This window comes from Agelaius phoeniceus, chromosome 1 (genome assembly GCF_051311805.1).
Source record: "Agelaius phoeniceus isolate bAgePho1 chromosome 1, bAgePho1.hap1, whole genome shotgun sequence".
NCBI lineage: Eukaryota > Metazoa > Chordata > Aves > Passeriformes > Icteridae > Agelaius > Agelaius phoeniceus.
In genome coordinates, this window is record NC_135265.1 from 103,261,984 (window position 1) to 103,275,484 (window position 13,501).

At 37.5% G+C, this 13,501-nt stretch overlaps 1 protein-coding gene across 10 annotated transcripts in view; it reads right to left on the reverse strand.

The window, feature by feature from the left end:
• The window catches only part of PTPRM (protein tyrosine phosphatase receptor type M), a 442,681-nt gene that overhangs the window by 194,754 nt on the left and 234,426 nt on the right, over nucleotides 1-13,501 (reverse strand). For all 10 annotated transcript variants that reach the window (XM_077184309.1, XM_077184292.1, XM_077184295.1 and 7 more), the window contains exons 10-11: nucleotides 12,361-12,562; nucleotides 8,563-8,665 (exon numbers count right to left, since the gene is read on the reverse strand). In XM_077184309.1, the coding sequence (XP_077040424.1) occupies nucleotides 8,563-8,665; nucleotides 12,361-12,562 (305 nt within the window). The remainder of the gene's footprint in view (nucleotides 1-8,562; nucleotides 8,666-12,360; nucleotides 12,563-13,501) is intronic.

Genomic DNA, 13,501 nt, shown 5'->3' on the forward strand with positions numbered 1-13,501 from the left:
AGCAGGGGCCAAGCAGCCAGGGCTTCCAGTATGACCTGCAAGCCTGACCTGAGTGCTCATTGAGTCAAATGGGTGAATGAAGATCAACGGTGACATCATACTTTTCATTTGGGACACCTCCCTTTGGCATCTAGAATTTGAGAGGAAAAATACCAATGGGATTCAAACCTTCACAAAAACAAAAGAACTGAGGTAAGGTGAAAAGCTACAGTAATTTCACACGGACAAGGATACGGGAAGCGCACATACACATAATACACATTAAGGTCAACAGAGAAGGCTCCCAGAGAGAGCAATGGGTTATGCATGCCTGACAAATCCTAACCACAGTTTTACAGGAATTTAGAATGGGACACTCAGCACTGTGGCTACAACTAACATACATGTGATGCTGTCAGAAAATTACTTTGAAATGTCTCCACAAAATACATCCCCACATAATCCTGTTCCACAACCACCAGGGGAAAGGTAGCTGGCCCACATACCATGCCTTCAATCCTTCCACAGCACACAGCAAAATGAAAACAAATCCCTGGCACACTTCAGTAAGCACAGAGCAACAGCACCTCTTTCTTACATTTTCAAGGACTGCTCTGGTTATTCTGCATTTGAACTTGGGTATATTTAAACTGAATATTCATTCAAAAATCAGGCAATGCAGTAATTTCCACTGATGTTCATAATTCCTTCACTGTGGTGAAGGAATTAAACACCTCCTTCTCTCAAGGCAAGCACCCAGAAGGACATTTGAGCCACCAACACACTCAGTGGGAGAAACATGCCTCTGCAACTCCAGTGGGCCACTCTGACATGAAAGTAGGATTGTACCTCTCACACTGTCTCTATGGGATGATCAGTGCTCCTAATAGAGGAACTTTCTAAACTCAGACAGAAGTAGATGCTTACATTTAAAGACCTAAAACACACTTTATTTGGGATTTTTACTGTACAGCTCTACATCTGCTTAAGATACAAGTTTCTGAGCTCTCTCAGGAGAGATGTGAAATTCATACCAACTTTTTCCACAATAACCTAACAACTCCAGCAGATTTGCAGAAATCAGTGGCTGGGGTTAAATACTGTTTTCAAACTGAGAGGCTTTCACCACACTGCTCCCACAACCCAACCATCTGTACAGCATTACTGTGGTCTCCTGCTGAGGCTGGCCTAGCATGAAAACACAAATACAAGAAAAATCAGAGAGCTAGGAGAGTGCACATGATGAAACCGGTCTAATCAAATGGAGACTCTCTTTCTTCTGTCCATTATTTTTGTTTTTATTTAAATACCATCTAAATTGTAACACACCAAAAGTTCCATAACAAAAAGACATGGACTTCAGGTCTCATGTTTGTCTGAGGGGAGCTTCAGGAACTTTGTACTTCTAGCCTGAGGTTTTTGCTGCTTTATTGGAAACATATGATACTTGAAAACAGGTTGGTGGCTCAGACTTGCTAACACCGAACTGCTTAAAATCCATCTAAGCTATTTATGCAGCACTATCCTCCCTGTTAAATTACTGGAAAGGTCCCCAGCAGGGCTGTAGCACTAGCCAGCTACCACTCTCCCCAAAATCCCCAGACATGATAAGGGCCCATTCCCAAATGGCAATCTGTTAAGCAGTACTAGTGCCTGGGAGCTCTGCAGTATAAATATGAACTGGTTTCAGCCAGTTGGCCTCAGCACTGAGAGAGAATGGTACTGGACATACAAATTTCACTGGTAAATATGCACACCTGAAGTCTGAGCTCAAGTACATTAATCTGAGCACTGAGTAGCCATCCCTCTCTAAGGGATCATGCAAAAGCGATCCCGTTCTGTTCCTTGAATATTCAGAGATTGAGCTGTTCATTTTAGTAAGCACATTTACGAAAAACACGTTTTATCAATTCTGACTTAAGTTAGCAATCCAGAGCCAGCAAAACAGGTGTGAGTTCCACGAGTTAATGATTCACTGGCTGAATTGTTGATGGACTTCAGCCTTCATGAGGGAGATGAGAAAAAAAACAGTGGATCTTAACAAAAGGATCTTAACAAAGAACTGGTAGAGATGAACTGGACTATCACGCTGTCCAAATGAGAGGTAAACAATATAGAGAAGACTAAGTCATAAGGGATTTTGCAAAGATATGGTCTCCACTGCAACCTACTTAAGGACAGCATGTAGAAGGAATGTGAAATGAACAGCAGAGCCTCCGAACAGTGCAGCATATTTTTAAGTTGTTAATTATAACCAAAATCTGTGAGAAAGTATTAGTGAGTTATGAAACTGAAATTAATCTCTTCACAGATATGGAATAATCTTTTTTCTCTTTTATTATTGAATTGCTCTAGCTTGCTTTACTTATTATGGATTATTTTCTATTAATTGCTAAATGACAGGTGTCATTACATGCTGAGTTCTCAGTAAGACAAATTAATACTTGAAGAAATCAAGGATCAATACTCCTTTTTCCCAGGGACTATGTGAGAAGTCACAGTAAAAGGACCATGGAAATTTCTGAACAAGCTAACAGGACATGTGAAGCTGCACCATGCATGTCCAGGCAACAGGTACCATAAATTCTAGTTCAAGTCACAGTAAAAAAATCCAAGGACAAGTTCTACTGCATAAGAAAAAAGAATTACAGCATTTTTATAGCATAAGCAATTACTGCATTGTTCCCTCAATGAAACAGAAATTGACCCTTCTGCTGTAAATAATTATACTTGTTGCTATAAAGAAGGGACAATTATGGGCATTAATAAAATCCAATCCCTTCTCTACCACAGACATCCTCAAACAACTTTACTGGCTGCCTTACAGGTTATAAAACTATGATTTGGAAAGAGCTGACCCTACAGCACACAATTCAGGCCTTTATGTTTACAGACCCTTAAGCAATAGAAAGGCTGCTTGTAGCAAGGAAATTAAAGAGTTCCCTTCACACTCTTTAGATCCTGCAGTCTCAAGTAATTTGAAAGGCTGTCTTTTGAACACGGCATTCCAGAATATTAGTGAGTTAGTAATGCTGCTTAAACACATAAAGTTACATTATTTCATGATGCCCATTTCTTTATCATAAATACACCTAATATCCAGACTGTTTTATCTGTGAGCTCTTGGAAGGCCAGAGTTCACGTTTCATTTTATTGAGAAGCTTTCCAAATTCTGCTTATTAATGTACAGTTCTGATACTTCTCTGCTCAGCTGTGTCTACATGAGATTTTCTTTTTTCTCGTTACTGTGTTACCATGTAATGCCACTGGGAATAGAAGGAAATTACAAAAACATGCTAGCATTACATAATGTGCAAGGCAGGAATTGTGAGATGACATAGCTAGAAATGGAGATATTGCAATGTCTTTATTGGCATGTGCTGTTGCCATGTTTTTGCCTGCACAGAACACTAACATCTCTTATTGTGCCAATCAGCATTCTCCCATTTCAAAACTCATTTGATCACATATCCTGCATTTATAATTACACTCATGATGTCTGCCATCATAATTCATGCACAGTAGCTAATGCTGCACTCTTACTATGCACCATAGAAACTCTGACAGGAACTTTGAGAAGTGGATTTGAGGCCCAGGCCTGTGGCTACAACATACAAGAGCAAAGCAAGTGTCTCATGGACTTTTCACAGTAATGGAAAATATCCTGAAACTTTGGTATTCAGAGTATTTGAAACCCTGCTGCTTTCTGAGTTTCGATGATATCTGCATGTGTTTCCAAACAGCCTGCCTGGCTTCCTAGTTTTGTTTTTGTGGTTTTCTTTTTATTTCTTGATTGCCAGTGAAACAATCAAGTCTGGTGATCTCCTGACTAAGTGAGTGATTTTTGTAAAGCTAGTACATTTCAAGAATAAAGGTAGGCAGTAGCTTTTTTGGGAGGCTCTCAGATTGGAGAATCCTGAAAAAGCTCTCTCAGGATTCAGACGACCCCATTTCTTCATATGGAAGTGGATGGACAGTGCTGCAAGACCTGAGTTATGTGGCACAAGAGTGCCAATGCCTGCTGCCAGCCTATGAGGAAGGGAGTGGACACAGTGACAGAGCAGAGGCGATGGCCAGACAGTGGAAGGCTGATCCTCACAGCACCAGTCATGCTGAAGGAAAGAGATGAGGCTCTAAGACAAATCCTCCTGCCCTGTAACGTGTGTGGCAGGCATGGGAAGGCAACTATGACCTCTGCTACACATGTAGCACGAGGTGGTTCCGTGGGGAAGTGCTGCATTACATACAAGTCTTTGCATATAAGGTGACCCCCTGAGGTTAACTCACTCCATCCTTCTACTTTCAGTGGGGAGGAGCTGGGTGTCCTTTAAAAATTATTACACTCTGAGTGCTGTTGAACTGGCTAAGCCACATACAGAATTAGGGACTCCTTGAACTTGGGCTGACAAAGGTTTCTTTACACCATTTCAATTTCCTATGAACCATGCTGTTCCTATGCCAGGGACCATGTGCAGATCACCTTCATTCCAGCTGTGACACAATGAACCAAGACTTTACATGATGCCTTTAAAGGCCTGGATAAGCAATAAGAAATGTATATTTTTGTGAAATTTAGGCAATCTTATGTGTTCCTCTGTAGAGGTAGTAGGAAGGAGTGCTTATCGCTTTAGATAACCTATAGTTTGAAATTTCTATGGTAGTTTCCAGTTGTACTGCAAAATACTTATTATCTTATTATGGCCTTTTGAAGTGTAATAAATGCTACTTCTTCAAGGTAGAGAGATTAAAAGTATTTTTCAAAATTAAGCACTTCAAGTAGAGATGTTTGCTTTATTTTCCCAGTAGAGTTCTTATTTGTGCACTTAGAAGAAGCTGGGCACACAGGTGATAAAGGGCATGCATGGAGAGTACACAGATGGCATTCACTCTAGAACGCTTAGCTTTCAACTCACATAATTCAAAGTTTATTTGCTTCCTTCTGCAGGTTTTCTTTAAGATACTTTTAAATTATACTACCTGGCAATTGCTGCAATTCTCTCCCTCTCATCCTGTCTGGGCTTTGCAGCCCCAGATGCTGCTGGACTGACCCCACGTACCCAGAGCACACAGAGCAGGAAGTACTTTGGCGTCCCAAATGCCAAGTATTGCATCCACAGGGATTTGTGAGCTGACACATTTGGTCATCCTGTTCTTTTATTTCAGACTGGAATAGGAAAGTACCAAATGTCTGTGGTCTCTGTAAGAGTAGAAAGGTTGGCTGAATGGGCCATTAACTGGCCCAAAGAATTTAATGGAGTAAATCCAGCTGAGCCAAACTCTGTAATAATGTAGTATGAAAAACAGATCATGAGGCAAAGTAGAGCCTGGATGCTCTTGCCTTTTTTCTGATCTATTTTCCTCTTTCCTGAGTCTGCTCCTCACATAGACTTGCTATCACCAGGTAGTTCCAGTGTTATCTGAGCCAAAATCTTTGGGATGTTTACTATTAAAGCTTTTTGAGGATGTGGCACAGAATAGGAGGAAGAGGGTGGTATGGGGACAACATTTTGCTGCTTATGTAAAAAGATAAAAGAAGTGGAAACATTTGACCTTTATCATGGCAAGACTGAATAGAAATAGGTGCAACAAAGAAAACTTCATTCTCCTGCTGAAGCTAAAACCTTGCAAGACAAGTTTTTTCACAGGAGGTCACAAGAACCTTTCATAATGCAATGTGACAAACAATCTAAAGTTCTTTCTAACACAGATGAATGTATAAATTGCACTAAATGCACACAGTAACTGAGTAACTGAGCATTACAGCTATCATTCCTGTGTATGAGCCAGATTTTTGCAATAAATTAGCATTCCTTGGTTGAGTATATGGCATTGACCAATTTATACATTTGCAGAAAATTTGACCCCAGAGTCTTCTAAACTTTAGGCTAACTTGCCCTGGAGAAGTAAAATATACAAATGGTATTGCCTTGGAAGAGTGAGTCCCCCCTCAACAGATGTTGAAAAGCCCTCATAGAAAATATATTTGCATTTGTATGCTTTTTATGCAAATTCTTCAAAACTTTACGGACTCTTAAATTCAAATATCTGAAAAAAGAGAGTATCTGCAATAAGACATATATTACACAATTTCCACAAAGGGATCATCTTAAATTAAACATTTTTTGTTTCATTTAAGCCTTGCAAATTACAATCATTCCAAAAGTCAAAATAGCTTAGCCAGCTGTTAAAGAAGTACATGCATTCATCATTACTGAACGCATTACTGCTTTAAACATATATAATTCCAAAATAATCTCCTTGAAACAAAGACAGCAACAACCATAAAACATGCTGGACCTGACACTGGAGACAAAGCAAGCAGTATTTGCTATATTAAAAATCTGACAAAATACATTTCAATCATGTCCAGTCCTATTCTAAAACAACCTGCAATGCAATTTGGCCTTCATGATTATTGTGTACTTAATCATTATAAACAGAGCTTTCTGAGTATTTCTATAAAGTCTGTTTTTGTGAATCAACATGTAAGCAATCAGGATTGCACCTTCTCTCCTTTGATATTGTGCTGGTTGTGTGCAGCTTCTAAGTGGCATAAAATATCAGGATTTTTCTTATTTAAGAAGACAAAAAAAAATTTAATCACAGAAAAAAAGCTGGACTTCAGAATGACCTCAGGTATCAGCTTTGTTGACATGAATGGCAGAAATTTGTGCTCTCCTTTTCCATCTCAGGAATTGAAGAATTTTATGTGTCATGGTTGATGTGTCGATCAATAAAGTTACAACAGTCTTTTACACTGAAAGTTTAGAGCAGTTTCAGATATCTGCATTAACCAAGCTGGTAGCTTTAGCAGAATCAATATACAAGGCATCTTGCCTAGTGGTGTGGATAAATGAAGTATGACTAAACTTTCAACACCCAATGAATACAGATTAAGATGATAAAATCCATATGCAGAATGTGTTTTGCAAGCAGTGTGCTTGGGAGTGGAATGTACTATAAAATGCTAGAAGTAATAAGAAATCCCAAATTTCATTTTCACTCTGCTTCACTCAGCATTTACATGCTAAGTCTGCAGTCAGCCTTCATTTTATTTTAAGACCTATTGCAAAGGACCTTGGTAAATTTGCTGCTGTGTGTTCATCTGTCAGCTCTATAACTTCATGTCACTTTAAATCTCTCCTCCTATTTCCCCAACCACTCATCCACATATTTAGCACACTTTCATCTCCTAATGAGCTCCTTTCTATTGTCAGTGAAGTTTCTGTTATGTCACTACTGCTAAGGAGCCAATCATCTTTCGTTCATGATGTAGATAAAAAGAATGAAACAAGTTTTTTTATTAATAGTCTAATACGTTCATGTTTAAACAATGACTCCAACTTGTATCATTTTCATCCAGATGCTTGAATTCAGAAGGACTACACTACAGCTTTGTGAGACAAAGTCAGACAAACATCAAATAATTCTGTTTCTAATCTAACCTGCTAAATCAGTTTCATTAAATGCGCTCTAATATTTGCTGCTTTTTCTCTCAGGTGGTTCAGACTTTTGCTACATTTCATTTTTAAAAAGGTGTCTGAATGAAAAACTGCATAGCATTTCCAAAATGCAGGCCTATGTACACATAATGCATATAACTAATAGTAAAAATTCCTAATTATATGAATTGTATGAATATTCTGAACAAACCCAAAGACCATTTGTTTTCATTCATGCATATACGAGCATACTAGATCTGTATTTCCCAGATGAACAGAAATTATCAAAAACTTCAGCATCAGGATGAAAATATATGATAGTCACTCAGTATAGATGGAAACACTTCCTACAGTAATGAAAGAATTAAGGAAGATACACAATTAGCCAAAAGGAAAAACATCCTATAGCTGTGAAAAATCTCTTTCTCATCTTCGTTTTTGTTTATTCAGAGTATTGAGCTCATTACTGGTTCTCATTTAAAATAATCTAACAATTTCTCTGTCTTCCTCACTGAAAATCAGGCATCCTTTATTCTAATCATAAAGAACTTACACAGTACCATGTATCTGGCAGGGAGATAAACCTCTGAAAATTAGGAAATTCATTAATGGATACTATAAAACACTGAAGAATCCAAGATATTGGTTTTAAAGGTTGCTTGTTTAAATTATTTCTGCTATCATGGTCAAATAATGTAAATACTTTATGAATGTTACAGTACATACTGGTGCACACTGTTTAAATTGGCTAACTTACTAAGAGTTCACTACCTTAAATTTGTGAAGTAAACAAAAAGACTGAATATTAAAGACAGTAGCTCAGCATAAAAAATGTGATATGCCCTTGAACTTATAACACTGTAGTAAGCAATTACCTTAAAGAAGCCACCCACACAACAGAACTATGGCTTTGTTCCTTATCTTCAAAGAACGAGCCACTTGCATCTGGATCAAATCCTTTAAACAATACATGAACACTCAACATCAAAGCACTTTCCTTTTCTTCAGTTATTTAATTTAATTAGAGCTAATACAGACATGAATTTAGACACTGATTGCTGTGTAGAAAATCCCCAGAAATTATGTTCAAGAAATCAATCAATTTGGTTTTTAATTTCATAAAGAATTTCTCCCCCAGTACCTGACAGGAGCGCCTCTGCTCTGTGCAGGTTTCAGCAAGACTGTCACAGTGCTGTCAGTTTGATTCAAAGGTGTTTCAAGTTCATACGGTGGCATAGAGGGTGCTAGAATAAGAAAAGAAAAGAGGCAAATAAAATCATTATTCCTGTATTTCTTCTTTCAAGAGCTTTATCTTTATTTGAATATGCAATTTTTAAGGCTTCTTCAAATACTAAGACTATACTACAAGTCTAAGATGCTTTCTGTTACAATGCAAGTGTGAGACAACTGTTAAATAGCTTCAGGAAAATAAACCCCAACAAATCCCAAATAAAGAAATCCCAGCTCACTCCCAGTTTCAAGACAGGAAACAGATACTAGTGGGAGTAAGTTTGCAGAAACTATTGAGAATCCATGACTTGGAAATGAAAAGTTATCTTAAGAACAGCATCTGCAAATGTGCATGCTGAAGTGACTATTGCTTTTGAAACTGAGCCCAGCTTTCTCAGTATGACAGCTGTATCAGGATGTACTCTCATAATTTGTTTTTCCTGGAATTTTAAGTAGTGCTATAACTGTCTTGGGTCTATTGTCCACCAAGACAAGAGTTTATCTTAGTCTGAAGCCCCACTCAGCACTTTTGCAAACTGTCTTCATGGAAGATTTACAGTTGTGATTAAAACAAATTATGCCTCAGTTACTGCCTTTTACTGTTGCTTCTTTACTGCTATCATCTACTCACGTTTGTATCATTACATTGGAGGGAAGGCTACTCAGTTAATTGGTTATTTGACAGGCTGCCGTATCTTTATTGTTCACTTGTTAATGGTGATGCACAATTAACAGATCTAAAGGCTAGAAAAGCAAAAAGTGGTCATTCCAATGGTCTCCTCTGACTGCAGGAATAATGCAGGGCAATTAACTTCCCTAAACTAATTCCCATTTGAAACACAAAACATGTTTGGTGGGGAAAAGACTTTCTCCTGAGAAGATTCTTCCAAAGATTCATTTAGTTCTTCTCAATTCATTCAGTTTCCTCTTATTGGGTACTTCGTGTGTACCATATCAATAGAGTGTATTATGCTCCACTTATAGATAGTATGAACCTCTAGGAAATTATTTTCCAGTGTATTTTCCCATCAATTTCATTCTTCCAGTACTATCTGCATCTACTTGAAAGGTAAAAGAATTTCTCTCTTTATCCACAGTGCTGTATATATCCAAGTAAGTATTGTGTTAAGAATTGCTCTGTACTCCACAATTCCTCAGACTGCTGTAAAAACATTAAAATCTTCATTGCTTTGCACTGCTATTCACCAGTTTTGAAATGTTTCACAAATAAAAAAAAAATAGTTTTCAAAAACCTCATTGTATGCTGAGAAGGTTTTTTTCTGTTTACAATCCTCAATATAAGGCACAAACATTAAGACTAATCATTTTAAGTAATTTGGGTACCACTTAAGTCATACTATCAAACACTACTTTAAGGGTTCAGGCATACTCTGCAGTTTTGAATATCCAGAACTTGTTCATATAATGTCCCATTCTCAACCTGACCATCCTGAAAACAAGAATGGACAGCAACTGCATCTACAAAAGCTGTATAAACTCTGATCATTTTTTGACTACTTCGTACCCCTGTTGTACTGCCCGCATCTTAGCAAGTCTTTTGATTTTCCTAATTTATGAGTCGTAAGTCCCTACTTGCTCTCTTTACTAATTTAAGTGTCCCTATAAAGAGCAAGACTGTCTTCCTGTCCCAGAATGAGTTGTGGTTCTCCCAGTCATAACCTTTAGTCCTGGCTACTTTTTCTCTTCTCCATTTTTCCTTGACTACTTTAGGACTCTTCCTCCTCCACACTGCCTACATGTAAAGAAGGAACTTATTAATAAACAGAGAGAACAGGAAATATTCAAATATTCATGTAATAGTAAAATAAAACACAGTAACTATTTCCAGTACATAAGAGTACTATTCAAAACACTTGACAGGAAATTTAGAGGTTTTTATTCAGAAAAAAATGCAATCCAGAATTAGAGAGAGTAAAATGCAAAAATTGGTCAAATTGTGCCTAATATGTTCTAAAAAACAGTGAAACCTTTCATCCAGAAATGTTCAGAAGTTCTGTTTCACATCTGTCCAAAATGGAGATCACTGTCCACATGAAAGAGCCTCAAAGCTTTCCAGTGAGACAATGAGATCACAGCCAACAGCACTGCAAAGAGGGTTCCATATTCAACAGCTATAATGCTAGCCAAGACTTTTTAATTTTATTAAAAAATACACACTTTTTTATATTTTAAATTCATCAGAGAATGGTTTTAATTACTTATCAACAAGACATAAACATTTCTTGTTAGTACAGGAACTGAGGAAGCAATGAGAGAGTGGGGTGCAGACAAGACAGTTTGCAGAACCTCACCACATGGAGATTTGGAGGTTTGCCTCACCCTCAAGCACTCCTGTAATGCCTGTTCCCACTAGTGAATTTCTTTTGATGATGTATCATTTTAGAAAACAACAATTTAAGATCTAGAACTATTCCCAAATGTCCAGATTCTCATCCATACTCAGTAGTTTCCATTTCTCATTCTAATAAGGGGTGTTCTCATCATCCAAACTCATAAAAAACTCATTTCTGCTGTGTCAGAAATTGATTTTTGACAGAGAAAATTTCTGCTTGGTATAGGAAAGGGGATGGAAAACAAACTCCATCTTTACTGATCAGTGTTGCTTTCATGTTCCATACAGAGTTAATTGTGTAACTTGAAAATTAACATTTTTGTTTCTCTACAAACAGCTGCATTGGCAATAACTTCCACCTAGCATTAACTGTCCTCTCCTATAATAAGATAGGAGAAATCATTCTATTTCTGATAAAAACTTGTCAATTTCTTCATTCCAGTGAGGACAGAAAATGAGGGATGGGGGAGAAGTACACAGAATGAGAGTAAAAGAAAAAGAAGATTTTGTACCCAAATTCTTTCTGGAAAGCCCAGTTGACCACAAATAGGTAGGGCAATTTTCTAGAAATATTATCATGGGGCCAGTTTGTCATTGAACTGCCAGTTTAATTGTGAAGAAGACCGTAGAGAAGTGAAGAATAAAGGGATTTCAACCGTAACTTTGCAAAACATTTTGTCATGAGTTACATAAGCATTTTGGAGGATGCAATAATATTCCATCCCCTCAATGAAGCGTTCCTCTGCCTCAAGGGAGGGCTTGAAATATTGGTCAAGGATCTGCAGAAGTGACAGAGTCATGCTGCTGTTATCTGAAAACCACCAGTCCTGATGTTCTTGTCTAATACAGTTTCGTATCCACTTCAGTCCCCATGCCTGTTAGAACACAGGCAGCCTGGCAGCTAACTACAGTTCCTAAGTGAGCTCGAGATGTACAGCATCTCTGCCCTACTCTCGATTGTTCATGGCTCATTAAGGAGATTTTCCAGCACTCTTACTGTTCTAATTTAGAATCATGTCAAGGCTGACTAAGCTCTGAATGAAACCCTCATCTTCAGGCCCAAAAAAACACTATGCTAAATGTTGCAACTGCAGCTGGCACTGGCTGCAAACACATAATTCACAGGGGTTTCTTGAGTGATACGTTACAGTTGAGGACAGGAATTTCAAAATACTAGCTAATATTTTAGCACTTGGAAGTTCTTCAGGCATGGTAATACATGTCACTTTGACATCTTCAGGGATGAACATGTTCCTCCCCTTTTCAATTTGCTGCTTGTTAAATTCTAAAGAAGTAAACAACAAAAGAATCACCCAACTCATTATCATAAGGAAATAATATTCTTTGATCAAGTACCTGATATTTTAGTTGTGAACTGATTTGTTATTGGAGGTCCAAAGCCTTTAGCTGTGCTGGCTCTGATGGTGAAAGAGTAGGTAGTGCCAGGATACAGTCCGAAAAACAGGTAGTGCGTTTCGTTTCCTAGCTTTGAGACTCGTCCACTTTGATTGGATAAATCTATTTCTGGGTCAAAGGAACTGACTGCCTTGTAGGTGATCTGCAAAAGAATAAGAAAGTTATAAACTGCCTTGAGCAGATGGACAGAGATTGCATCTTTATCCAGTAAACCCTTCTGATGTATGTGCTGTCAGACATTTTATGATAAGCTATCTTACTCTCTTATACTCTTCAAATCCCAAATCCCAGGAAGGGGCACAGGAACTGAGTTGTAACTTGTATGAGTTATTACTTTTAGAGATACAGAGACTTAGAGGCAGCTAGATTACAACTCTAAAGGATGAGTTCAGGCTTACGTTAATTCCTTCAAGATGCTGCCTTTAACAGTGTCACATTTTGAATTTATCTTAATGTTGGTTTTGATCAGCACCAGTAACAAAACCAATACAAACAGGTAAAAACTGAGAAGTGACCAAGAGGGAGTGCAGCCCCCCATTTCCAGCTGACTTTACTATAATTACACTTTGCCCTGAATTAGGTTATCTTCAAAAGATGATAAGGGCAGCTTAAGGCAAATTTTTCAGAAATTGGGTAAAGCTTCTATTTCAGTCTGAAGCTTAGCTATTACAATTGCTAATTTGGATTTTTTCAGGTTATTATATTGTACCTAGGTCAGATTCTCATTTGGAGGGAAGAAAAGATAAGTGTTAAGTAATATATGCAATGTATATTGTATCCTCAGTTCCTTCTTTGATTCAAACAGTATTTTTAGTTTTCATTAGAAATGTTAATGTAAGTTCACAGTAAAACTTGATCCAGACTTCTTCTATTAATTACTGATTTCTATGCACTGTAATGAGAATTTAAAAATATGAAAACCATTTAAAAATATGAAAGCTATTAAAAAAATAGAAAAGTAAAAACGATTCACCCCTCCTTTTTGCTTTTAAAGTTTCATTTTCCTGAGGGTAATTCCAAAACTCTTATTATATAAAGTGATAATTAACATTCTTTTTACTAAACTTATTCAATATAATTT